This window comes from Phalacrocorax carbo, chromosome 3 (genome assembly GCF_963921805.1).
Source record: "Phalacrocorax carbo chromosome 3, bPhaCar2.1, whole genome shotgun sequence".
Classification (NCBI taxonomy): Eukaryota; Metazoa; Chordata; class Aves; order Suliformes; family Phalacrocoracidae; genus Phalacrocorax; species Phalacrocorax carbo.
This window is the reverse complement of record NC_087515.1, coordinates 112,060,135-112,087,281: the sequence shown is the minus strand read 5'-3', so window position 1 is coordinate 112,087,281 and position 27,147 is coordinate 112,060,135. Positions and strand designations below refer to the sequence as shown.

Sequence of the window (27,147 nt, the reverse complement as noted above, 5' to 3'; positions counted from 1 at the left end):
ATTTAGTAAGCCCTATTTGAAAAAGCTTATTGGATTTGATGCTCATTTATTGCACAAACCAGATTACTAGTGCCTACATCATGTTCTTCGTGATGTTCTTCACTGTCTCTATCATACTTAGGAATTACAAGTTAGAAATTGGAAGTTAGTACTGGAAATAGAAACACTGTTATTAATGTATGTCATGACTGATTTGCACTGAAATCAGCTTGGAAAGAAAGCATTCAGAATCTGATGAGTAAGTCCTTACAGCTGCCAATAAATTCATATGAAGATGAGGTATATTCGTGCAACATTAAAAGGTTTTGTCAGTGTTGTTAAAGTTAAAGTACGGACTTCAAGGAAGTGGCTGCTGATGGAGGGGCTATACTTGGAAGTCTCATCTGAAAATGACTGTCGCTTCACATTGGGAATTGTATAAACATGCAGTCACACAGTCTTTGCTACAAAGAACACACTGTCTTAACATAAACATCTCCCATAATAATACTACCCCAAAATAACCACTGCTGCTTATCTTCTGTTTCTTCATACTTTACCCGTGAAGTGAGGTTGAGATTTCAGGGCAGGAGTGTTAATTAGTTACATTTTCATCATGGAAGATGCTTGTTACAATTTGAACCAAAAATGCACTTGAAAGCATTGCCACAAGATTTATCTTTGAGTTGAAAGAGGAATACCTGGTTTTTCCTATCAGTTACAAACGTTCCCAAATTAATGTCTCAAGCATCCTTCTGCTTTATCGGATAGATACTTGTGCCAGTGTCTCTGGACTCCTCTTTCTGACATTTCCCAATAAATTGAAGAAAATTACCAAACACACTGATTTTGATTCTTGTCATGGAATTGCTTCTTTCAGCTTTACTGCGAAAATTGTTCTTTTTTTTTTTCTCTCCAATATCGGTGCAGCAATTTTCAGGAAATAGTTGGAAAATTGATTGTTGGTTTCAAATAATAGCTATTTGCACTCTTCAGTTCTTAGGCATTTGTCAGTAGGCAGTTATTGGATAATTGTACAAGCTGTTTGTTCCTTTTATACTAGATGAGGGTTAGAAACTGGGCAGAAGATCAGTCTGTACTGCTAGTTGGTTGCTGTGGAGAAGCATCAGCTGTCCTGTGTTATAAGTAGCTTTTTATGAACATCTGTAGATGTTTTGAATTCCTCAACTTACTGTTTTGGTGGAAAAGGGGAATGGTTTTGACCTAACTGGCAGCGTGAATAAGAAAATACTGATGTTTGAGAAACAAGTCACAACTGAGGCTTCGTTAATTGTAATAAGGTTTGGCAATTTTTGACAAGTATGTGTCAACAAATATGATGCTCTGAGATGTTTGTGTTTTACAGTGTTACTGCTAATAAAATAGCCATATAGGTGTAGAAAAAAAAAATTGAAGCCTCAGCTTTAAGATCAGTGCTTCTTTTTAAAGAAAATATGCATTATTCTGTCTTGATCGCCTGGCTCTTGCAAGAGCTATTTTCAAATTGTTTTTGCAGTTCATATTCTAAAATGTCTTTTAAAATGTCTTTTCCCTCCAGTAATGATAGTTGTTCAAAATAGGGCCATAAGATGGGAGAACAGGAACACTGCTCAATGCACCTTGCTCAGTAACCCTGTCTGACGAAGCAGGAAGCATATATGATGACTTTGTGGGGGGGACCAAAATGGCTGTAGACAAGGAGACAAGTAACGCTGGCATCTTGCAGCTGAGAAAAACTGAATTTCATGGAGGAAACTTACCATGGTGTAAAACCAAAACAAATGCATATTGGCTTTCCTTCATCAAAAGCATGTTATTGAGGCCACAAGCATTCACTGCAGTTAACAGGTTTTAATACTTTTTTTTTGGTCTTCTGATCAGAGAGGATTTGTTAAAAATGAAAAAATAGAGATGCACAAAGAGGAGGTAGCTTTCAAAGAGTTTGTGTGGGTGATTGACAGAAGAGACAGTAAAATGCTGTTTTCCTGAATCTTAATTTGGTGCTCCTCCTGCCAGACTGCTGTTTCTCTTGTAAGGTAATTTATTGTCCCTGTTGTACTTCTAAGTTGCCTATCAGTGCCTTGCTAGAGCTAGTAAGCAAAACTTCATACGATATTATTGCCAATTCTCAGTGGATTGGAGGCTCCGTGGGCCTCTGATTAATTTTTGCCATTCAGTTAGGAATTATCTATATTAGTAAAACCGCTTCTCTGAATGAGGCAAATGCCTTCTGTGCTGTGAAGTAGCAGGATTCTGGAGGGCTTGGCTGTAACGACTGGCTTTGGATATTAAAATATAGCTGATGTGAAGAGGAAGCTTAGCCTAAAATCTGAATTAATGGATAAATATTGCACAGCAGCATATTAAAAATGAGTTTTGTAGGAGAAATACATTTTTCTATATTTCTTTTGACATGGACTTAAATTTCTTCAAAGGTTTATTAAAGATGCTGCGTATGTTGGAAAATTGGAGATTCGTAGCTGTTCAAATTAGATGTTTTGCGAAAACTTCCTCATGATGATGAAAATCCTTGTAGCAGTCAGTCACCTTTTTTTTTCTTTTGCTTTATGTGAAGACTTGATCTCAAATATTTTTTCCTAAGAAACAACTTTGTTTTTGCAAATGTATGGTATAAATTACATTTAAATTTTTAAAAGTTTTATTATAAACTTTCCATTAACTTTTACCCAGGTCATGCAAATAGGAAATTTATTATTTAGCTAGTTTAATGCAGTTAATTATATAATGGATTTGAATTTTATGTAGCTACCCCAAACACTGAAACTGTGAAATAATTCTCATGTTTTACTGTTAATTTGGCACAAAGTGTGCCTATAAACTGCACTGGCTGTGTGACTGGTCTTGCACCAAAATAGTGGATTTAATTTTTTAATTGCTACAGCACATGCAGCAGGTTTTGTAGTAGCTCACTATGTCTAGATGGTATTTAACACACACCTGCATTAATCATTGCTGAATAACCAGTGCTGATAACTTGCGTTATCACTGCACATTTTTTATTCTTACGTTTCTATTTCTATTACACATTGTTCTCTATATAGGGCTTTGAGGTGTTACTGTCATTATAAGCTGAGCTGTTGGTATAACCTGTACCTGAGAAGGTAAAAAAATTCTGTGTGTGTTTTTCTTCTACATGTGCTAAATTGTAACTCTTCAGGGGGAAACTTGGTGTTCCATGCATCTGCATCAAAACTTTTTCCCATAGAAATCTCAGATTTAAGTGGATTGGGGTTTTTTATTTCTTCTATAAAACTGAAGCTGCTTATTGCAACAGGTTTTATGACTTTGGGGAGGCAAGTGGGAATTTTATTTAAGGAATGTATCATGCTGTTTCCGGGAAAGTGTTGTCTTTGTTCTTTGTGGGTGGTCTGCTTGCATCTGACCAAGTCATGAAGTGTTTAAAAGTTGTATTTTGCCTACACTCACAATGTTATAAGAGCTTGATAAAAGTTTTCAAAAGGTATGCAAGTACCTTTCCCAGATGTTGAAGTTACTGTATATAACGTTTCTGAACAAAATAATTGCTTGGTTAAGGACCTGGTTTTTGTGGAAACTTTCATGATGGTGATGTCCATCTCTGTCCTTGTTATGGCTCCCTTACTATCTAATGTCTGTTCCGTTTGTCTTCTAAGAAGCTGGATAGTTTTTGTGCTCTATTTCAAGACAAGTTGTGCATCTTCAGTTCTTCGTGTATCTCTGTGGATACAGCGCAACTGTATGTCAGCTCCACACTGGTCAGTGGGGGTAAAGACGGGAGGTGTCATTAGGAAAAGGCTGAATTTTAATTTTGGCTTTGTTTACTTCAGTAAGTAGTATAGTACAAGAGGAATGCTTCTGTGGACCAAAGTGGTTGGCATTGAGGATCCAACATTGATGCTGTAATAATTTTGGAAAAAGCTGCTTTTGCCTAGGTCAGTACCTGGGCTAAATATCCACTTTGGGGCAGATCCTCCAATTCAGTTTGGCTTAAAAGAAATCAGGTTTGTGTATTTGGACAGTGCTGGACAATGCATGCCAAAGCACCTGAAGTGAGGAAACCTGGGAGGCTTGCTTCAGAAGCCCTCTCCTGATCTGAACTAAAAGGCTGTGTAGATGCATGCGTTGTCTTGCTGCTGGAATTGGAAGTGAACGGGATAGAATTTGGGACCCCAGAGAGTTGGTTTCTCTTTCTACCCCCTACAGTATTGGCAAGGTATTAATCTTAATTCCATGTGGAAATTAGTACATATTTCTGAGAGCTGATGTGGTAGATATCTGTGCTTCGGGCTGAAGCAGCCACAGGTAATCACAAATGGATAAGCTTTGACTTTGTGGTAAAAATGCTGTGTTTTCCATTTCTTTTTAAAATGTAAGAAATCAGATACTCAAAATATTTACCAAATGAATATATAGCCCATGATAGCAGGTACTCAGAAGCCAGAAAGTGTCAGATGCAGATTACCTGTGTGACTGTAACACAGGCCAGTAGTGATCACAGACTTTTCCATATCAGCTTCTTCCCTTATTTGGAATACAGATTACTAGTAAACCATGGAGTTTTAGTGACCTGGAGAAACAATATAATGAAAATATGTCATGGTGATGATTTTCAATTTTGCTTGCATTTTGAGATAATTTGGCCTGATTTATATGCATGCTGGATATTCAAAATAGCAGCTGAAGTTATATTTTTTTCAAAGCACACCTTCAGTTAAAATTCTGTTAAAAATACTGACTGAAAAACTAGGTACTGAGTGTCTGAAATTGGGCAACCAAAGTTAGCGGGCATTTATTTTACCCTTTGGCACACAATGATGAAAGCCCAATCACCCACCTTTAGAACAGGAATAAGAATACTGATCTCAAAGCTATTGCAAAGTTCACATTTATCTTATGTAGTCTTCCCACATTATGGACAGATTTGCATAAATATGTCTATGGGGAAATGTAAGTTTTTGTATTCAGTGTAGGATGCAGATGGTAAGCATTTAATGGGTCACAGGATGAGGGCAAAGACTGGGCAATTGTCCATTTGCTGAATGAAGCAGAAATCCTGCTGGGGAAAACGCAATAAAGCAGCAGAAAGAATATTATCAGAAGTAGTAGGTATAAAGGCTAAACTGAAGTTGCATGGCTTTCAAGTCTTAAATGCTGCATAGCTTGGTTTTATAAATATATATTTAAAGCTTTGGGAGGTTTGATGTGATACAAGTGTGCAAAACTGTTGGTGCTTTGTAGTCTGCATTTTGTTGTACTGTGAGGCAAGTGTAAGGATTGGATAGGCAAGAGCAGAGAAGGAACGCGGGGTGGTGTGTGAACATTGTGGTCATGTCTTTTATGTATGCATACGTTTGTGCACTTTTGGGGAAGAGCAGTTTAAAAATACCCACTGGTTGTTTTAGAGTCACTTGGGAGGAAGGCTTTTGGAACAAGATTGTGTTGCTTGAGTCATTTAGTTTTGTGTTCAAAACACCAACATTCCTGGTACTTCTGCTTGTGGGATTGGTCTAAGGTATGATATCCTGCATTTTATGGATCTGGTTGTTTGAGTAAATAGCTAAAGCAAGAACAAGTGCCCAGGAAGGGAGTCAGCGGGTAGGCAGTGAAGAGGGGGCATCTTTCTCAGATTATCTGTTTTGTATAAGGATTTTCCACATTCTTAAAGCTGCAGACTCACCCTGAATAGTGTAAATCAAGGTTTGTTGTTTTACTTGTCTGCCCCTATAGAGATGATACAGGTCAGAGATGCCATGCACCTCTGCCCTTTGCCATGGTAATAGTAGGAATCAGGTGGTGACTTTTCTTACCTGGATCTTGCTAGCTTGCTTTGAGGGGTAATCTGAAGAAGTAGGGTGTCATGAGACACCAGCTGGTAAAATCATCTGTAATGCAGTGAAAGCAGTGATGTCTGGACATGCAGTAAAACCAGCTAACTTGTCCACTGTGCTATCGCTTACGGGCAGGTATTCATCACCACTGCTTCCCTCTGCCTCTTCACCTCAGCTTCACTGCATATCTGTCCCAGTTTTCTCCTGTCTCCTCCCCTGTTTAGTTTGTCTAGGGTGCAAGTTCCTTGGATCAGAAACATGCACTGTGATATACATAGCATAATTTCTGTAATAAATATCCAAACCAAATGTTGATGAATTAATGGTTGGTTAGTTCGGCTTTAATTTTTTTTCTTGCCTTCTCTTTTAAAACATTATTGGTTTGTTTCCCTTTCAGTGGTTCATTAAACTTGACTGTTTTGTATGAAACTTTTCCACTAAATCCACAGACTCATCCTCAGTTAAAACCTCACCCCATTTCATTTGCATCATTGCTTATAAAGGAGAGAAAACGGGTCAAGTTATGCCCTGAAAGAATATCTCCTCCTTCATTTAGGATTTTTCAAATACTGTTAAAAGCATAATGTAAATGTGAGAGTAAAAGAATGGATGGCAAAGTGTATGTGATGGTTTAGTTTAGGGAACTGCTCCTGTTAAAGAGAAGAGCCCTGCCTTCTGAGCCTCTTTCCCTGCTAGCACTTAAAGCTTGTGTAACTTGGTATTACAGAAGGTTTTAGAGTAGTTCAGAAAAAGGGGAATTATCCTTGGATTTGCAAATGGAATCTGTGTAGTTGTTACAAAGATGAGAGTTCTGTAGGAGTTGGTGTTACTTAGCTTCTACTTTAAATATAACCATGTTTGCATACTCTTCCACCCTTACCTGTTATTGCCTGAAGCTTGGCTGAAAAACAAGGAATGGGCTAAATGAATTATAGTACTAGAGGCGTGTACTGTGTTGCTGCAAACATCAATATTGGGCCTGCTGTCCTGAACATAAAAATAGTGTTGTCATAGTACCCTGTGGTATTAAGTATATATTTCAGCTAAGTGACATGAACCAGGCAAAACCACTGTTGTGCTGAGGACTAGTCAAGCATATGCAGTATGTGCATGTTTCTTCTGTTGAAGTGATTATGACCCAGAGGAGTGGTCCCTACGCTGTTGCTTGTGATGACTTGGGATGCTGCTATTAGACACAGATAAATGTTAGGCAGTTTTCTGTGGAAGAAGGAAAAAAAAAATCCATGGTGTGGGAAATGTCCTTTTCTAAATGAAGGAATTGATCTGGCTTTTTGTAGCTTAAGCCAGTTTTGGTAACAGTTGCTGTATTTGAGGAAATTATTTCTTTATCGTGCCCGTACTGTTAAATTTATTTCAGGCCGCAGTCAGAATGATTCTTTTTACTCATTGGTTTGGTTTTTTTAATTCCACTTTTCCTTTCAGTGCCCTAATGTTTTTAAATATTTAATATACAAGAGATTTTCTGTCTTCTAGAATAAACGGCCTGAAGGGAGGAAGAATTTCTGAAACTATCCTACTTGAATGTACAAGAAGAAAATCCTATGTGCAACCAAGCTGTTTATCTGATTATGTACCACTGAAGTGCACTTTGTTGAGCCATGCTTCTGCACAGGCCACTGAAGTGATCTGCCAGTGTTGTGTGCAGCTGATACGTATTTCCAAGTCATGCTCACTTTAAAAACAAATGAAAACCCAACCCAGATGTTCGCATTACTAGGAGAGTATGAATGATTCCATGGTTAATGGAGTAGTTTGGCATATAGAAAATTTATGGGAAATACATAACTTCTTTTTTTCTTGATTCATGCACAGATTGCCTCTGTAGGTTTTATGTATATTTTCTTCTGCTCAGGGGTGCACTGTTTTGTGCTTTAGGAGGAGAGGGGTTCTTGGGAGAAGGAAGCTCTTTGAGGCTGATGTGCTGTAGTAAGAGCCAACACAGAGTCAAAGGTTTTGCAAATTGCTAATAATGTGTGGATATTTATGTTAACTTTTAATACACAAGTGGGTAAGAAGTTTTTTCTTTTCTTTCTCATGCAGGTCAACTTTGTAGTGTGCCAACTGTTTGCCTTGCTTGCAGCTTTTTGGTTTCGAACATACCTTCATTCAAGCAAAACTAGCCCATTTATAAGACATGTTGTTGCAACCCTCTTGGGCCTTTATCTTGCACTTTTTTGTTTTGGATGGTAAGTAGCACTTAAATTCACTTTTCAGGGATTTGTGGATTTTCATTTCTTGTTTGCAGGGAAGCAAAAGTTTTGTTATGAAGAACCTTAGCTGCTGCAAACATACAGAATTTGGCTTAAATTTTCTGATGTTGTGCATGAATTTTGAAAGATCTCCTTTTGCAAACTGATAACTAACATGCTGTCTGCCTCCAGTCTTGGGAGGATGGAGCAGGTGCAGTTTGTTTAACTTGTACTAGTTTTTCTATAAACTTGCTTGACAAGTATTCTCTTGAGGCTCAGCACAGGTGTGATGACTAAGATAATTTCTCTTAAATATTTACTGTATGAGATAACTTGCTGTGGCTTTTTATGAATATTGAATACACTCTCACTTTTTGTAGGAAGGGTGGCCAGAGCTGGAGTAAGGAGGATGTTCCTAGTAGTATAAAACACCTAGAACATGGAGGCTGGCCTCGATTTGAGAGGGTTTTTTTTTTTGTGTGTGAAGATGTTCTTTTACGTTTTGGAGGGAAGGCGTAGTTTGTGGGGGTGGTTTTTTTCAATTCTTTTAAGCCCAGATTTTCTGTGACTGTTTTCACATCTTGATCCTTTCACTGTGTAGCAAGCCAGAATTTTAGTATGGCTGTTAAAGAGTATGCATTTAGTTCGGTGAATTCCCTTCCCCCCCCCCCTTCAAAATTAGCTTGCTAAATGGCTCTAATCTTCCCAAGATGGAGTAAGATTAATTGCCAGTTCCATTTTATTGCATGGTAAACAAAGTGCTTGCTCAGCTTTAAGTATATAGAAGACTTATTTATACTGACGACTGTAGAGTATTACTGAACTAGGGGGAATTAATCAAGCTGTTGCGCAGGTGGGAAGATGCATGCAGTTTGTGCACGCTTTGAGTCTGTGCACAGTGTCTGTATAAACAATTCTTGGAACTCCATACCTCAGATTTGGCCTCTACATTGGCATGTTGCAGAGGCTTCTCAAGATTAGTTGATATGTATTACTTTTAAATTTAGGAAAAGAAAAATCGGTAAGCTCTATTCTTTGGATTTGCATGTGCAGTTTACCTGTGTATATAATTCCATTACTCCCATGCATTTCGTCCATTGTATTCTGCTTTGAATGATCTGATGCTTAAAGGCTTTCCAGTCTCGGCACCGAATGAGGAGGATGGTGGGGGAGAATGGGGGCTGCTGTGTGTGGTTTTTGAGAACTGTGTAAGCTTTAGAAAGACATTCTGTATCCATTGCTTTAGAAACAGAAATCACAGAATCATGGGTTGGAAGGGACCTCAGGGATCATCTAGTCCAACCTTTCTAGCAAGAGTGCAGTCTAGACAAGATGGCCCAGCACCCTGTCCAGCCGACTCTTGAAGGTGTCCAATGTGGCCCAGTCAACCACTTCCCTGGGGACATTATTCCAATGGTTGACTATTCTCACTGTGAAAAACTTCCCTCTCATGTCTAGTCAGAATCTCCCCAAGAGCAACTTGTGTCCATTCCCCCTTGTCCTCTCCATGTGACTGCTTGTAAAAAGGGAGTCTCCGTCTTCTTTGTAGCTACCCCTTAAGTACCTGTACATGGTGATGAGATACCCTCTAAGCCTCCTTTTCTCAAGGCTGAACAAACCCAGTTCTCCCAGCCTATCCTCATATGGCAGGCTTCCCCATCCTTCGATCATCTTGGTGGCCCTTCTCTGGACCCCTTCCAGCCTGTCCACATCCTTTTTGTATAGCGGGGACCAGAACTGTACACAGTACTCCAGGTGTGGCCCGACGAGCGCTGAGCAGAGTGGGATAATGACTTCTTTCTCTCTGCTGGCGATGCCCTTTTTGATGCAACCCAGCATCCTGTTGGCCTTTTTGGCTGCAGCCGCACACTCTTCACTCATGTTGAGCTTTCTGTCTACCAGGACCCCCAGGTCCTTTCCAGAGAGCTGCTTTCCAGCCAGGTGGATCCCAGTCTGTGCTGCAGTCCTGGGTTATGTTTTCCCAGGTGCATGACCTTACACTTGTCCTTGTTGAACTTCATAAGGTTCTTGTTGGCCCACTCTTCCAGCCTATCCAGGTCTTCCTGCAGAGCAGCTCCCCCTCTGGAGCATCTACTTCCCCACTCAACTTGGTGTCATCAGCCAACTTCATCAGGCTACACTTGATGCCGGTATCCAGACCACTTATGAAAATGTTGAATTACATTGGGCCCAATATCGATCCCTGGGGGACCCCACTTGTGACAGGTTGCCAGTTTGAAAAGAGCTATTTACCACCACCCTTTGGGTGTGGCCTGTCAGCCAGTTCCCCACCCACTGCACAGACCACTTGTCTAGGCCATAACGCATTAATTTCTCCCGGAGGAGGCTATGGGGAACTGTATCAGAGGCCTTGGAGAAGTCCAAGTGGACAATGTCCACTGCCCACCCATGTCAACCAGGCAAGTCACTTTTTGTTGTAGCTTGTAATTAGAAAGTGTTAATACTATATTCATATATGAAATTTGGGGATAGGACACTTTAGAAAGAAGCAACCTCCACCCCCAACAGACATAAAGAGATTTGTGGAAGTCTCTTGCTGGCAATACACCCTGGAAGAGAACTCAGAGAAATCTTATGCCACAGTAGAAAAGCAGATTATTCTAGTTTGCTTTGGATCATACTTAAAGCAATTATTTTAGCAATGAATTTCTATTTTACAAAAAGGGTTGGGCTTTTTTTGTTTACATGGATCAGTGGAACTGAAGTCTTTTTAAAAATGCCAAAAAGAAAGAACATAATCATAGAATCACAGGTTGGAAGGACCTCAGGGATCACCTAGTCCAACCTTAAATTTGACATGTTAAAAGTATATGTTCTTCAAAATGCTTATACTTCTGTTACACTTGAGCCAACTCTTTGTCCTGTTGCTTAAGTATGTATTCTACAAGCATGTTCTTGATGGTTTTGTTTTGGTTTGGTTCCCCTCACCCCTCCCACCCCTGTCCTCGTGCCCCCCAAGGAATCAAGTGTAAGTATAAGTTACAACCCTGTGGTACAACCCTTCAGCAGCTCTCCAATTGTACACACACGTCATAACACAAGGGGGAAACTGTTCCTGTTTTCTCATATGGTGGTTACAGTAAACGTAAATTTGCAGAAAATCCCATGCAAACCTAAATGTAGGAAATAGTTTGGAATCTGCACCCTTTTAAGAATATTTATTAGTCATTATGTTGTTCTCTTCAGTTTCAGGTGTGTTACTTTTCAGTCACCTTTGTAGTGGTTGTGATGGTGATGTGGGACAGGAAAAGAAGTGATAATCCCTTTGGAGTAATAGCAAATAGCATAAAAGACCTAGAATACCCTTTGTGTGTAGCTAAAATGTGCTACTTCATGTTGTATTTAAATGCTTCCCTTCTAATTTTTGAAGTGGAGGTCAATCATGTTGCTACTCATAACAGATCTGAGAGAGAAATATTTTCAGACTGTAATCTTGATGTGATACTCCATGTCAACCCGAACTTTTTTGGGCTTTGATATCTTATTAGGTCCCTTTCTTTGTTTAAACCTCTTAAACTTAAATTTTTGTCATTTCAGTAGTGCCTGTCTTTACTACACAGTGTTGCTAATATGTGCCTGATATGAAAAGAAAAAGCATATGTTTTTAATTGACAGTTGTTTATATTAAGTGTGCATTTGAATGTTAGGTAGCCATATCTTAGATGAGACTAGCTAGTAGTGAAGCATGAGAGTGGGTGCAGATTATATCTTCCCTAAAAAGTCATAATTTTTGAGGCCAGGTAATATCCAAGTGAAGTGTTTTCCCTCAGTTCATTGTGTGTAGACTTTGTAGGATTTCAGCTGGATAGAATGGTGTTTCTTGTTGAAAGTCTTTGAAGACATTTCTTTATGAATAGATGAGGAGTGAAATTAGGAAACTGGTAATGATAAGCTGGAAAAAACCAGTATCAGCAGTATAACAAAAGAGTAGCTGCTTTTTAGGCGGCTTTTTCATGGGGAAAATTCCCATAAAACTAGATCACGTGTCACCTGAGCACGTGTAAGTATGCTACTGAGGCACTTAGATTGAAGTACGAGAGTGAAAGAGAATCAATTTACTGAAGATCAGATGCTTTTCCCCAATCACTGGCAATGGTTTGCCACCAGTGCTCTACTACCTTACTGAAACACAACTCCTTCAAAAAAACAAATCAAAGCAACGCCCCAAAAAACCGAAATGGTGGTGGTCTGTTAGCTATGGTGGTTAAGCCGTGGAAAAGAAATAATGAGATGATCTTAGAGCTCCTGTGTGAAATCTGTGTGTTGTTGGTACATAGGATTTTTAGTTTGTGTTTTCGAGACCATCACCATCATCCCACTATCAGTTATTGATTACCCAGGACTGGACAGAGTTAGTTTCTATTGACTGGGAAATCTTTCAGTGTACTGATATTGTGGATACTAAGATGTTGTTGGTGTTATCTGAGATACCTGTTGTTGCAAATAGGTAAAAAGATGAGTATGGAAATTGAATGACAAAACATTCATGTTATTTACACATGAAATAATGCCAAGTGGAAGTATTATGAGGCATATGCATAGTATTTTAAGGATTATCACCATTTACTATATTCTTGCTTATGAGCTGGAGGGTTCTAGCTAAGTCTGTAGTTTCTGTTTGTTGCTGCTGTCTGTGCTATACTGAAGGGAGAAGCAACAGAAAGAAACAGAAGGGAGGGCTGCAAAAACCTAAAGAGAAGAAAAGGGTTTTTTGGAAGCAGCGATGGAATTAAAATTTGACAAACCTATTTAACATGAAATTAAAGAAAAGCATGCAGTTTATTGTCGTTAATAAAAGTGCCTTGAGAGTTTACTATTTTTTTTCCTAGGTATGCCTTACATTTTGTTATACAAAGTGGAATTTCCTACTACATCATGATCATAATAGGAGTGGAAAATATGCACAAGTAAGTTTCCATTCTAAAATATTTTTTGGCTTTTACAAGAATGCTAGTGTTTAGGTTTTTTAGTAACTGTGCACATATGCTGTACTTCTGGTTGTATCATAATATTTCAATATTTGAATTCTGCTAACCATGGTTTTATTTCCAGGAGAGAAAATGGCTTATCTGGGTATTTTTTTCCTGCTTTTTGGAATATCTAAAGCTTGTTAGAATTGGTAATATTCCATGAAGACTTCTTTTGAGTTCTCAGAGTTCTGATTTTTTTGTCATTACTTAATCATAAATTATTCTAGATGTCTCACAAATGAGTTAACTATACAAATGTTATTTGATAACAGCCAGTGCTACTAGAAGGAAGATGTTCAAAGGGAACAGAATTTGTGTGAGAAAATTATTTAGGTACTAAGTGTTTGTCGTTTCCTTTTTTCTTTGTTTTGTAAGAATACTGCAGTGTGAATGCTGTCTTAAGGTTAAGAATACTATCGTAAAATTACGTATGTAAGGTGTTATTCTAGGTTTGCTTAAATGCATGTTTATACTAGTGGTATCTGACTCTATACAGAATGCCACTTGTTTTTCTTTTTCACTCATTCTTAAAAGCAAGACATAAATTTATTTTTATTACTGTATGCATATGTTTTACTATTCCACTGGTCTAGAGATCAGAACCAAATTAGGTTCCCACTGTGTTAATTCCTGCATAAATGTTTAGTAAAATAGCAAATCCCTGCTTCAATAGGTTCCTGAAGTATGTGAGGCCATAAGGAAAGATGCTGGTAAAAGCACCAAAAAGCAAAATTGCTTTACACAGGAAGTGCAAAGCCAGGGTGGTCTTAGTTCGTGATTCTACTTTGCTCCTTTATAGTCTGCTATTGAATATAATTTTATTATCTTTTGAAATATTGCCATATTAGGCTCTTACTTTCAGGATTTTCTACAAAGCCTGATATATTCAGTCTACTGCAGATGTGAGAGAACTTCATTTAGTTGGGTGGCTGGTTTATATTTTAATGGCTTATTTGATTAGAAGCTGTGTTAAAGCAACTTGTTCATGTCAATTTCTCTTTAGACATGTAATGATGTAAGTTACAACTTATGTAGCTTAGTCTTTTAAAAGAAATTACTAATGTGGTTAAATGCTGCAAAGGGAGGTAGCAGGCAGGAATACCTTGGTCTTTATTGTAACAAATTACAAATTTGAAAACAAATAGGTTTCTCATAAAAGGAAATCTAGCAGTAGTTTACTTCCCTAACAGTGAGAGGCAGGTAGGCATGTGTGTATTTAACATTCCTGCATTGGAGCAAGGGAACTCATTAGTTCCTGATCCTCCCAATTCATACCAGCTGGTTTAACTGCTGCATGGCTTCATCTGCTGAAATGTTTGCCATGCTATACGCAACTGTGTGTGCATACTCTCTGTTACTCCTGGTTACTGCGTAGGTGCGAGTGTAAAACCTAGATTTGACTACTGGCCTTATGCTGCCTTGTCATAGTATGAAATAACACACCATTGGATAAAACTAGAAAGCTCTTCTTCCACGGGAGGAAAAAAAAATGTAACAAATGGAGTAATTCGTAACTTTGAGTTGTGGACAACGCTTGGATGCTGTATGGGAAGCTCCAGGACCATTTCTAGTAGATGATACAGGCAAGACTGTACAAAGTTTGCTCCCTCCATTGCCACAGTATCCCAGAAGGGGTGATGCCTCTTGGTGCACCTATATGCCTGTGCTTTTTACTGAAGGAATGCACCACATAACTCTTAATTTTCTGCTATAAGAACGCCATTTACAGTTTTCTGTTTGGCTGTCTGAGCAGAAACTATTGGACCGACTCCCCTTCCCACCTAAATGTTTGTCTTCAGTCTACACACATGTCTCATGATGTCCAGGGGACATTGAAGATTAAGTGCTGCAGAGTAGGATGCAGCTGGCACTACCTGGCCTCAGGATAGGAGAAAGGCCCTGTCAATGTTTTAGTGATATGTGTGTGTATATACAGCTAATCAGAGTACTTGTATATACCTGCATAGCCCAAGTTTTGGGATTTAGTTTCTATGTCGTAGAGGGACCTGCTGGCTGGCAGTTCTAGTTAGAGGTTATGTGCATTGTTCATAAGCTTCTTAAACTTGGTGACCACAGAACACCAAATACCCATGTGTGATGTAAATATGGATTCAAGTGACTTTTATATTGGAAAAGCACTTGTGTGTTGTACAAAATATTTTTGTCTATTATCTAAATTCATTCACTGAAGTAAGTTTCTCTCTCCTTTTCCCCGCGCTGCTTGCTGTCCTGCAGATTTCATGAGTGTATGGATTGGTAAAACCATTATCCTTCTCCTTATTCCTGTTTCCCCCACCTCCTAATGTAGTTCCTCAGTCTTTCCGGCCTCTCTAAAAATTGTTTAAAGTAAGGGACAATGGCATTTCTTAGACTGTTTATCAGTTCAGCTGCTATGCACTGGGCATACCGGCTTTCCTTACCATCTGAAGGAAGGAGAGGTTTTTGATAAACTTCTATATTCTCCAAAGCAGACTTTCAAGTCTGATTCTTCTAAACCTCTGCTTTCTTAATGTGCTTCCATTGGATCCTACAAGTCTCTGCTCTACAAGGTTCCCGTCTTCGTGATTTTCCTGAGGTAACTGAACCTTGTGCAGCTATTGCTTCTAGGTTGGTCTTCACAATATGTGTTATGTTAAAGATTAAAGCCTTACTTGAACAACAGAAAACGGAGATGGGGAAAAAAGAGAGAAAAAGGTAAAACCCCTCGGGGGGGAGGGGGAAAAAACTGACCATATTAATAAGGGAGGAAACCTTTTTATATTTTAGCAACTTTATTCTAAAAGTTAATTAGCAGAAAATTAGTTACTTGGTATTTGGATTTAACTAAAATTGATCAATTATTTTTATACTTAAGTCTTATTTAAATGATGGTACTTTAGATGAAAGGTAGAGTGGTAACACTACTCCTGAATGGTTTAAAAGCTCTTATTTTTTTTAATTTATGGCTAAGCTATCTTAATATTTATTTGGTGCCTTCACGGCTCAATTGTAAAACTGAAAAATGTGTTTAAACAAGTTCTCAGTGCCAATAAATTAACATTTGGTATCTTGGGATGGTACTAATATTATTTTTCTTAGAAATTCTTCTGTTTCTTCTATCATTGTGAAATTGCTACTTGTCTTAAAAGACAAAACCCCAAATGCCACATTTTTCCTTAAAAGCATTCGGCTACTGTTAACTAAGAGCTATATAAGCAGTGCTTGCACAGGTGATTTGATGACAGGGTTTTTAAGGTTTCTAGGTAAATCTTTCTCTTTTGACTTGATTGTTCATTTCCTAGTTGGTAAATAACATCCCTCAGCCTGTGGGGAAAGGAGAGTTAATCATGGGGCTCACAGTTGCTTCACTGAAGTCAGTATTTTTTTCTCAGTGATTTCACTGACAAAATGTGGAAGTCCCCGCTGTGTCAGTGTATAAAATAAGTCTGTTTATTTAAAAATCATTCCTGTTAAACTGGTCACTTTCTTAAATGTGCTAATGTAAAATCAAGTGACAGACATGCTATTCATGTTGATATCTTTGTTATGCTTGAAGTTGCAGGATGATACTTTTCTTGTTCCAGAAATTTCGACTTGAACTACTCACCTTTGAGGAGGTTATTTCTGGCTTTAAAAAATGAATTTTTTAACTTTTCTGGCATATTTAAGTTATGAAAAGTAAATTAATGAGGGACCCAGAGACCTGAGATAACTAATAGCAGTAAATAAGTAATGAGCTGATGCGTGTGTGTGCCACAAGGGCCACAAAGATGATGAAGGGACTGGAGCATCTCTCCTGTGAGGAGAGGCTGAGAGCTGGGGCTGTTCAGCCTGGAGGAGGGAAGGCGCAGGGGGATCTCATCAATGCGTATAAATACCTGGAGGGAGTGAGCCAGGCTCTCAGTGGTGCCCAGTGACAGGACGAGAGGCAATGGGCTCAAACTGAAACACAGAAGGTGCTGCCTGAACAGTGGGAAACTCATTTTTGCTGTGAAGGGAGGCTGCGGAGACTCTGTTCTTGGAGATACTCAAAAGCCCACTGGACATAATGCTGTGCAACTGACTCTGGGTGGCCCTGCTTGAACAGGGGGGTTGGACCCGGGGACCTGCAGAGGTCCCTCCCAGCCTCAACCATTCTGTGGTTCTGTTCTGTTTTGATGCACATACAGTTCTTTGTACTGTACCTATGTTCATGTATGTGAGCCGTTCGAACATGGTAATGTAGAGAGATTTGAATTTGAGTAAACAAACTTTGGTTGTAACTGGTCTGGCCCATGTGGGGCCTTCATCCCTTCTAGTCATCCCTTTCCTTGGGATTTGGGAATGTTAGTCATCACTAAGTTCCCTTCCTCCTCCTAGCCAGAGCCAGGACAGAGCAATGCCTTGCTCCCATTTTCCTTCAGTCCTTGGTGTGGTTTTGACAAACGGAGAGATTTGGCAAAGGGAGGAGGGGTGGAGGAGACTTGGTGGTTTGACCTTAGAAATCTCAGGTTAAGAGACAAATAAGTCTCGTTCCTTGACTGAACTAATTCACTCTGCATGTTAATTGAAGCACTTTATTGAACACCTGACTGGCAAATTATGCTGAATGTCATGACTTGTTGATAGGTAAGTTTGCTAGTTAGCCTACAACTTAGATTGCTATGAAAATTAAGTTAGGTATTTTTTTAAAGTTATGGTTTCAGTGAACTACAAAATGGATCAAGCAAACTATGCACATCCTGTGAGTCATTGGCAAGGTTTTCATAAGCATCTTTATAGCTTCAGAAGTGAGAGCATTCGTAAGCTGAAGTGATATTTGAAAATGAGAGTTGGGCTGTTTTTTTGATATTGTCTTTTCCAAAGCCCTTGATCAAGGTAAATGTAAGTTTGTTGGTTTGGTTGGGTGTTTATTTTTTTGTTTTGTCTGCTTTTTATTTGATCATGGGTGTCTTAGTCTATGAAGAACATGCATGATGTGGATAAAGATTTTTTTTTTATCTGCAAAAGAGGATCTGAAGCAACATCTAAAATTAGTCATCATGAAATCAACAGACTGAAATAACAGTATCTAACAATTGTTAAGGATTTCTTAACAGTTAAGAAATGCTATTGGCTTCTAATAATAATTTTTAGCTAATCTAGGATTGGAAGCCTGCCAATATAATTACAGTTCTTTGAAGGCGTAAGGGCATCCAGACAACTGTAAGCTATCTGGCATAACTTCTCGGTTACGAATTTGTAATCTATTTATATAACTTGAGTAAAAACTTCTGTTGCATAGGTAGCTGCCAAAGGACGGTGGGCGTAGCATTGAGAACACCTAGATTCAGAATTTCAAGTGTTAGGAGCTGTGAACCGTTCTCCTTATGCAAACAAATTTTTTCTGCATTTCTGCTTCTACACTTAGTGCAAATAAGATAAACTTATCTGAAGTTAAGAAACTAATTGAGAGCTGAAAAACATTAAGTATATTCTTATCATTCAACCAAGGATAATTGCAAGATGGAGGAAGATGAGATCTACTGGTTCTGTAGACTTAAATAATACAAAGACTGGAAAAACAAGTACTGTTTCATCACTGCAAGCAATTTTTGTCATATCAGATCTGTTAAATGCAAAATAAAACCCTATTAAAATTTTATAAAGTTTGCATTTGATTAAAAAGCAATTAAAATCTATTTTTTGTATAAATGAGAATCAAATACATATTAAACAGTATGATTTCTACAGTATACATAGAAATATTGTTCTCCCCTATTAGAAATAAACACCAAGGATAACTAATGGCTGTATTTAGGAGCATATTTCAATCATTATTAACTAAAAAGAATCAGTTTTCCATTTTGAAGTGGTATGCCTTTTCCCAAAGAGATTGTACTTGTTGATTTCCCTCTAAGAAAATGTAGATGGTGGTTACATGTATCTGTCTCAGCATGAGCAGTGTTGTAACTAAAACAGGTAATGTAAATCTTCAATACATGAAACACATCAGTTCGGTTTTTTTCATTTCCAAAAGTCGTGGTGAGATTGCAGAATTTTGTCCCATTCTAGTAGCTACGTTAAGGAATGATTTGGAAATACTGAATCTCATGTGAAGATCCATAGCAATGATTTGGGGAACTGAAACCAGGTCTTGTTAAGAACCTTATGTTCTTATCAAGGAACTACAAGACAGCAAAGTATTTGTTGGAGATAAAAATGCAGATAGCTTCTGTTTTAGCAGACAAAGCATGGGCTTGCATGGGGCATATCCCATAGTTCTTTGAAGTTCAATAGCTGTCTTCCACATGCTTTTTGCATCAGTTCTACATCAACTTGCTCATCAAAACCACTTACTGTTTAAAACTGACCTACCAAATCTAAAAAACAACAACAAAGCCCCTCTGTATCCATGTTTAATTTGTGGAGCTTGGAAATTGAGATTAATAGTGCTAGAGGTTTCGTTGTAATTCTTGAGTGTGCTTTATTTACTTTATCTTCATGATTTGTTATATGTTTGATTTTTCTGATGCTTACCTAGGGATGAGCGTTTTGTATTCTGAAGAGTGTGAATGGAAACACTGACTAGTACCAGGCAGCGCAGCGATTCTCTGTATGCTGAAGGTTTGGCTATTACAAAAATAACTGTGTGAATGGATGGCTGTCTTAAATGACTTGAAAAGTGAGCGCTTGTTGAAGTTAACAAGTGTGAAGGAGTTTCTGAGTAATCCTTATTAATTTCTTTTGAAATTATTAGTTTTAAATAGCTATTACAAATTCATCCACTCTAACTTCCTGTAACTCTCCTGTCTGAGTTTGCAAAGAACTCAATGCATTACTTAAAACAATAAAAGTATAAGTTGAAAAATAACTTGATGTATCATTCTTAAAATTGGAATGTTCAAATGGAGAGGCCTTTATTCATCGTATTATTTGTAATTACAGAAATTGAGTGAAAATAGAACTGGAATTTTCTTATCTTTAGTGCCTGTCATTTTTGCCTTATTTTTAAATAAAGATTAAATACATGTATTTTATCTTTGTGTTGTTCTCCCCACCCCAGCTCCCTCGTATATATAGGGAGAAAGGACAGGAATCATGTAGCATCTGCAGCTTTGTGACGGTTGACACTTAAGTAGAGAGGCTGATAAAGATGATAAACAATAATGCAAAATAAGGCATTTTTAAAGTGTTGTAGCCACTTCAGTTGCTTTGGTACAAAAGGGGTATATGCTGTCTTAATGCAACTACAAAAAAAAAAGTGATTGTATACTTTGTATTTCCACGGAGAAGTCTAAACTAGTCTGTGCTTAAATTCACTTCCTCTTTTTTTTTTTTTTTTTTTTACTTGGTTGCTGATGTTATTCAAAGAATGGAGTTCTCAGAACAGGCATTTAAAGAGTGTTTTTGGCATACAAAACCTCTATCATCACACTTGAGAAAACTCAGGTGGAAAGGTTTCTGGACTTCTGTTCTTTGTAGTAGCTGTACAGTATTGAGTATTGATGTTCACCCAAAAGAGGGTTCTCTTACTTCCCTAAACTTTAAATTTATAGGTAGCTTTTTCACACTGTACTTGGTTTCTAAGAGCATATAAGGACAACCTTTTCTTGGGAAGGACCAGTAGTGTAAAATGTCTGGGTGTGTTAGAAATTGGTTGGGACTGAGTAGCTACTGCTTTTTGGCTTGCATAGATCTCAAATTTTTAAATCTTTGTGCTCAAAGTGAAGCTGAGCACAATCAATGAAGCAAAAGAAAATTGATAGTGAGAGTAAAGTCATGTTTTCTGGGCTCTGTATTTGTTTGGTAATCTATAGCATCTATATAGATACTACTTCAATGCACATTACTCTGCCTGTCGTGCTGCCAAGCAACTTGACTGCTAGCAAATGAGCTCTGAGTCATGGTATCATTACTGCATGGTTTATTACCTCAACAAACTATTGATGTCAAATAAATCAGGCTTCCTACAAAATGAAGTGGCAGAATAAATTGTATCTAGAAGAGTTCAGTGAATGCTGTGTTCCTCTTCAGCTCCTGGCAAAGACTGCTGCTAATAAGAGTTGCTTAAAAATTCTGGTTGCGTGGCATTGACTGAATTAAACCAGTGGTGTTTGATAGAGAGATTAGATACAAGGATTCTGTATACTATAGTCAACTTCCTTCTCAAAGTGCATGCTTCTGCATAGTTATTCTTTAGTGAAATATCTTATATTTGAGACAAACTTCACTGAGTAATTATGGCAAGCTCAGTAAACAATCATTTCATTGTCCTGAATGGAACTGTTGGCTGTAAATTAGGCAAGTCAGTTTTGTCTGCGGAACTGCAAGAGGTGGCTTAGAAAGTGTCTGGGTTGGAGGTAAAAGATATTTGAAGAAGTAAATGATGATGACCCCTTATTGTTAATGATGCACAACAAAACAAAAAAATGTGTATTTTGTTTCCTTTACGGAAAGGTGGATGTAAATAAAAAGCATTGATATTTTAAAAATACAAACTCCTTCATTTAAAAATCGAGTGTCTCAAACGTATTCATGACTTCCATATAGCTTTTAAAGCTGATATGTTTTGTGGGTCAAATGCCTTTACTGGAAGTCAAAGGTGAGATAATAGAATCATAGAATTAGCTGAGAAGAGAAACATTTCTGAGTTCAACCCCCACTGCTAAAAGCAGGATCAGCTAGAGCAGGTTGCTCTGTGAAACTGAAGTCTTCCTTAATACGAATATGATCCTGGGTAGCTCCAGTTGTCATAAGCATGCTAGCCATTTCCTTTTGGTGTCTTGCTTCAATGTCTATTATAGCTTAAAATTTATTTGAGGTGACTTCATGCAGCTTTGTTTTCTGACCTGATCTGGACTTGCTACACAAGCTCTTTTGTTCTTTAATTTCCCCTCTGCCCAATAATTGCACCGTATTGTCAAATTTCAAGGAAATTGCACAGATGCAGCATTGTGAAATTAAATCAGTTAGGCTCACTTCAATTTCAAGTGAAATAAAGCAGCTGCAGTCAAGACAATCATTTTGGTAGGAGGAGACCACATTAGTCAACAAGTAGTAGTATTCTGTCGTCTTATTCTTTTTTTTTTTTTTTGTAAGAGATAGTATCAACAATAAAAGGAGGGTAGGGGCGGAACACAGGAAACAAAGACTATGCCAACTAACAACCTAACTCTTGTGTCTTTAAGTCAGTAGAAACAGGTGGAAGCCAGGCTGAGTAAGAAAGAAATATCAGAGGGACTATTTGATATTTCAGCTTTGGTTTTTCTTTCAATTTGCTTTTCAGTTGCATTTGAAGACAAATATGTTTCTAGTATTCAAACAAGAAATCCATTCTTCTGTGCCGTGAGAAGATAATGTAAGGGATTTACTTACACTCCTCAGTAAGGATGAATTGCCTGCAAGTTTTAAGAGGGCTGTGTGCAAGAAGGCCTACAACTAATGCATAATTTTAAACAACAATCATGTAACTGGCTTTCTTTTTCTTGGTGTTCTGCCCTTTCTAGGAGTGTCTGTGATGTTTTAAACCCTATATTCTGGAAATCCCTAGTAAGTCTTGGGCTTTTGGGTTCATTAGGTGTTCCTTTTCTCTTTCCATCCACCGTAGGATCCATTTGTGATACCACATTTAATGTATGCTGTGGCATCATCCACGTATGTAATCACTGTCTTCTGGCTTTGATACTGAGTGCTAATTTCTTCTGATTGGTATTATTGTTTCTGTGGAAAGCTTTTCATCTTCAAAGCCTCTCGCAATCTATTGAATGCTTAAAGGGCATCTTATGAGGTGGTATGCGTATAGTGAGAACTAGTCAGATATAGTCAGTTATACAGATGCCAGCTGAAACTTGGCAAATGTATTTTCATAAATCAAAAGAAAAACCTGTAGAGACTTTTTTCCAGACAGAGGTAGGTCTCATTTATCAGCAGTGTTTATTTGTTTTTTTTTCCAAGTCTAGGTTCCTCTGGCTTTCTTTCTCTACATGACCCTGGTGCTCTTGGAAAGCTGACCAGTAAATGCACATTCTTCTGCAGGCAGAGGACACTCATGTAAAACTGTAGTCTTGAGGGCGTTGTTTTTCAGTTGTCTTCACTGCAGTAGTTTCACTGGAAGTTTTGCCTCAGAAATTCACGTAAGCAGCGTGATTGTGATTTCTTAAAAATTATCCCCACAATAACTTCTTACCACTTGATATGGTCACAGATTAGAATCGGTCTATGTGATCATAATGTGGTATGTTATATTACTGGGCCTGAGGGAGCTTTCCAGAAGAACGGGAGGGCCTTGCTACCGAGCTGCTTTTAGAGCTGCAGTCAGAAGCCAGTAGCTTCATCATTTCTAGCTATTGGAGAGCAGGATAACAGATTTTGCTGTGTTTTATATAAATGGCTGAAGTAACAACATCTGTATCCAGGCAGGATATCTCCAGAGTGAAATAGCTAAGGCTTTCTAAATCTTTCAGAAGGGTGTGAAAGCAGGAGTGGTTCATAGGTGGCTTCTGAAAAGTGGGTTGAAATAAAGCTTTATTCTGATGATGGTTTGATATGTGGCTTTGGAAGCTGATTAGTTTCCTGGCATTTTTCCACACTTCATGTTTGAGTAATTAGTGTATGTGACATAATCTGTATAAACAGTAGAAGGGTCTAAATAAAGGAGCTTAAGGCGCCTAGAAGCAGATTGAGTTTAGTTTGTTGTGCCAGCTATGCTTTGCTATTCATATAACTACTCTGCATTTTTTTCAAAGCTACTGCAAAGGTGTTCCCTTTGCAGTGTAGAAGTGTGAGTGCCTCAAGACAAATGATTTCTGCTCCTCCACACTATCTTCTTATGAATGAGGATTGAGATGAATTACAACATCAATCATCTAAAACACACACAAAAATCAAAAGTTCTGAAGGACTGGAAGGCGTGTCCTATGAGGAGCAGCTAAGGACCCTGGGTTTGTCTATTTTGGATGGAGAGGAGGCTGAGGGGTGACCTCACTGCTCTCTAGAGCATCCTGAGGAGGGGAAGTGGAGAGGGAGGTGCTGATCTCTTCTCCCTGATATCCACTGATAGGACAAGTGGGAATGGCTTGAAGCTGTGTCAGAGGAGGTTCAGGCTGGACATTAGGAATCATTTCTTTACCAAGGGGGTGGTCAAACATTGGCACAGGCTTCCCAGAGAGGTGTCTGATGCCCCAGGCCTGTCAGTGTTTAAGAGGCATTTGGACAATGACCTTAATGACATTCTTTAACTTTTGGTCAGCCCTGAAGTGGTCAGGCAGTTGGACTGGATGACTGTTGCAGGTCCTTTCCAACTGAAATATTGTGTTCTAGAAGAGAATTCAAGATGCAGTCCCTATCCAGTTCTTATGGTAGAAGAGATCCTTTTGCTGGTAGTAAACCCCTTATATTTTAGCAGCTAAAAATAATGCATTGGGTTATGAGGCAAATGTTGCTTTCTAAAATTGGTAAAACCACTAATAGTACAAGTAATGCCTATGTTGGCTAATGTATACGTTCCTCACAGGTATCATTCCTTGTGTGTATAAGCGGAATCAATGAAGGAGTAGAATCATTCTTAATCTTTTGAATCTTCTGCTATAGGTGTTAACTAGATATAGGAACATCTATAATTCAGGATATTTCTTGGAAACTTACTCTTCAGATCAGCACTGGGAGCCAGTTGTTTAAAGTATCTTTTATCAGAACAGTAATGACCTGTTGTGTACTTGTGTTCACTGTGAAATGAAACCACTATCTGATTATCTGTAGTGTACTGCATAATCACATTTGATTTTTCTTTCTGTATTTCTCATAGTAAGAGTGACACTATATGAGTAATCAGCAGATAGTTTGTCTTAATTGTTCTTTTTCTCCTTCACCCTCTGCAAACACACAGGAACATTGTGGCAGACTCTCTGGTTTCTTCTGGATATGCTGCCACACTTGCCACGTTGCAGGATGTTAACAGTGATGACATGTTTGAAATGGCATTTGATCAAGTCATTGAGCAGATACTGACCAACCTGTACAGGTCACTTTCCTTTGCTTTTCTTGACAGTGAGAATTCTTGCAGTGTTACTGTCCCTATGCGCAGGTGCGCTTAAGAATTGTAGTAGGAGTAGGTAGTGATTAACAGGTAACTCTTGTAACTGGTGTTTCATTTGGCAGTTGAGTGGAGATGGGATGGGAAAGAAGAGACCAAACAACCCAAACGGAATAATTGGTACTTGAATTATGGGCATTGTGTATTTGTTGTTGTCCTGACCTGTTGGTCTCTTATCTTTGAGTAATCAGGCTTTGTCATTGGGTAACTTCAGAAGACAATCCTTGAACTATCAGTGTGGTCAGTTAAGGATTCTGTGTCAAAGGGAAGCTTTTGCAAATGGAAATGTTGATTAGTTTTGCCAGAGAAGTTCAGAGTACCCCATCTCTTAAAGGGACCCCAAAGGATTCCAGAATGGGACTCTGCCAGATAGGTGCTGGTTGCTGGATGTTTTAGATGCCAAGAGATCTGAGGAAGCAGAGGGACAGGATGGATGGTAGCCTCAACATAAGCCAGGCAGCTCTCGTTAAAGGCTCAACAGTGAACCTTCCCTTGCAGCAACTGGTTGCTTTGTCTGTTCTGTCAGCATCTTATTTCTTAACAGTAAAATTCTGGTCTTGGGGTTCCAAGATTGACTAATACAGGAGCAAGTCCTAGTTGTCTGCTGCTTACCTGAAATAGTCTGTCTTATTAATTGCAATAAGCTTGAAAAGTCTTTGCAGGATCAGAGAATGGTTGAGGTTGGCAGGAACCTTTGGAGGTCACGCCCCTGCTCAAGCACGGCTGCCTACAGCCGGTTGTCCAGGACCATGTCCAGATGGTGTTTGAGTATCTCTAAGGAGGGAGACTCCACCGTATCCCTGGGCAACATATGCCAGTGCTTTGTCACCCTCACAGTAAAAAAGTATTTCCTGCTGTTTGGACAGCAGCTTCTGTGTTTCAGTTTGTGCCTATTGCCTCTGGTCCTGCCAGTGGGCACCACTGCAAAGAGCCTGGCTGTGTTCTCTTTGCACCCTCCCTTCAGGTATTTACATGCACTGATGAGATCCCCTTGAGCTTGTTCTTCTCCAGGCTTAACAGTCCCAGCTCTCAGCCTTTCTTCATAAGAAAGATGCTCCACTCGCTTATCTTAGTGACCATTTGTTGGACTCTCTCCAGTATGTCCATGTCCCCACTGGGAAACCCAGCACTCCGGGTGTGGCCTCACCAGTGCTGAGTAGAGGGTCACCTCCCTCGACCTGCTGGCAGTACATTGTCTAATGCAGCCTGGGTACCACTAGCCGCCTTTGTGGTAGGGGCGCACTGCTGGTTTATGTCTGAAGTGGGCTGTTATCTAAGTAGGAGGAAGTCTTCTTTTGGAAGACAGACACCTGAGTGTTCTCCTTTAAGAAAGTCTGTTAAGGTTCAAAACCATCCCAATTTGCTTTTGTAACAGAACTTTCTAGACACAGTAGTTACTTGCCTATTTGCTGAATCTGAGGCCATACTGGTTTATATTATGGCATATTTGAATTTGCTTTTCAACTTCAAAAGTGATACCTTAAGACACTTGTAGATTTCCAAAGACCAGGTCTCTATTTCATTATTAATAGGGTTAATTGTACCTCCATAGTTGAATCCCTTTCTGGTCCTCTTTCTTAAAAACAGAAGTGCATGATGGGCTTTGTGTGGTTAGTTTTTTTGTCCCTTTGGTTTCTTAGTGAAAGGAAGCTAATGCTATCCTTTGGATTTGAAAATGGCCAGCTGGTTCAATCAGCTTTGGACATAAATTTTACTTTCTTCAAGATAATTTCCTTTGCATGTTGTGAAAACTGGATGCTGAGTGGAGAAGAGTACTGACTGTCCTAGGTCTGTGGTGCTTTCAAAACCTTCAGCCATCTCTTGCAGACTTGCTTTGTCCTGCAGGTTGAACTTAGCCATCCTCTCATACACACACATTCCCCTTTGCTAGCTCAACCTTCTGTTTCCATTCTGAGAACCTGCTAATGGTCGCATTCCTGTGAATCTATGCAACTCCTTGCTCTTTTCCTGCCATGTGCCACTTGCCTCTCCTGTCTGTCTATGGAACACCATGTCGTGCCTTGACCTTACTGTCTGTTGAACTACTGTGCCTTTCTGTGCTCTCCAATTCGTGAGTGGCAAGTTTGTTTTTCTTGAATTTGAACTGG

General features: G+C 38.8%; 1 protein-coding gene across 1 annotated transcript in view; it reads left to right on the top strand.

Annotated features, from left to right (window-relative positions):
- Positions 1-27,147, top strand: part of MBOAT2 (membrane bound O-acyltransferase domain containing 2) — a 96,727-nt gene that overhangs the window by 9,856 nt on the left and 59,724 nt on the right. Inside the window, exons 2-3 of the mRNA XM_064448006.1 lie at positions 7,869-8,014; positions 12,868-12,945. Of these exons, the coding sequence (XP_064304076.1) occupies positions 7,869-8,014; positions 12,868-12,945 (224 nt within the window). The remainder of the gene's footprint in view (positions 1-7,868; positions 8,015-12,867; positions 12,946-27,147) is intronic.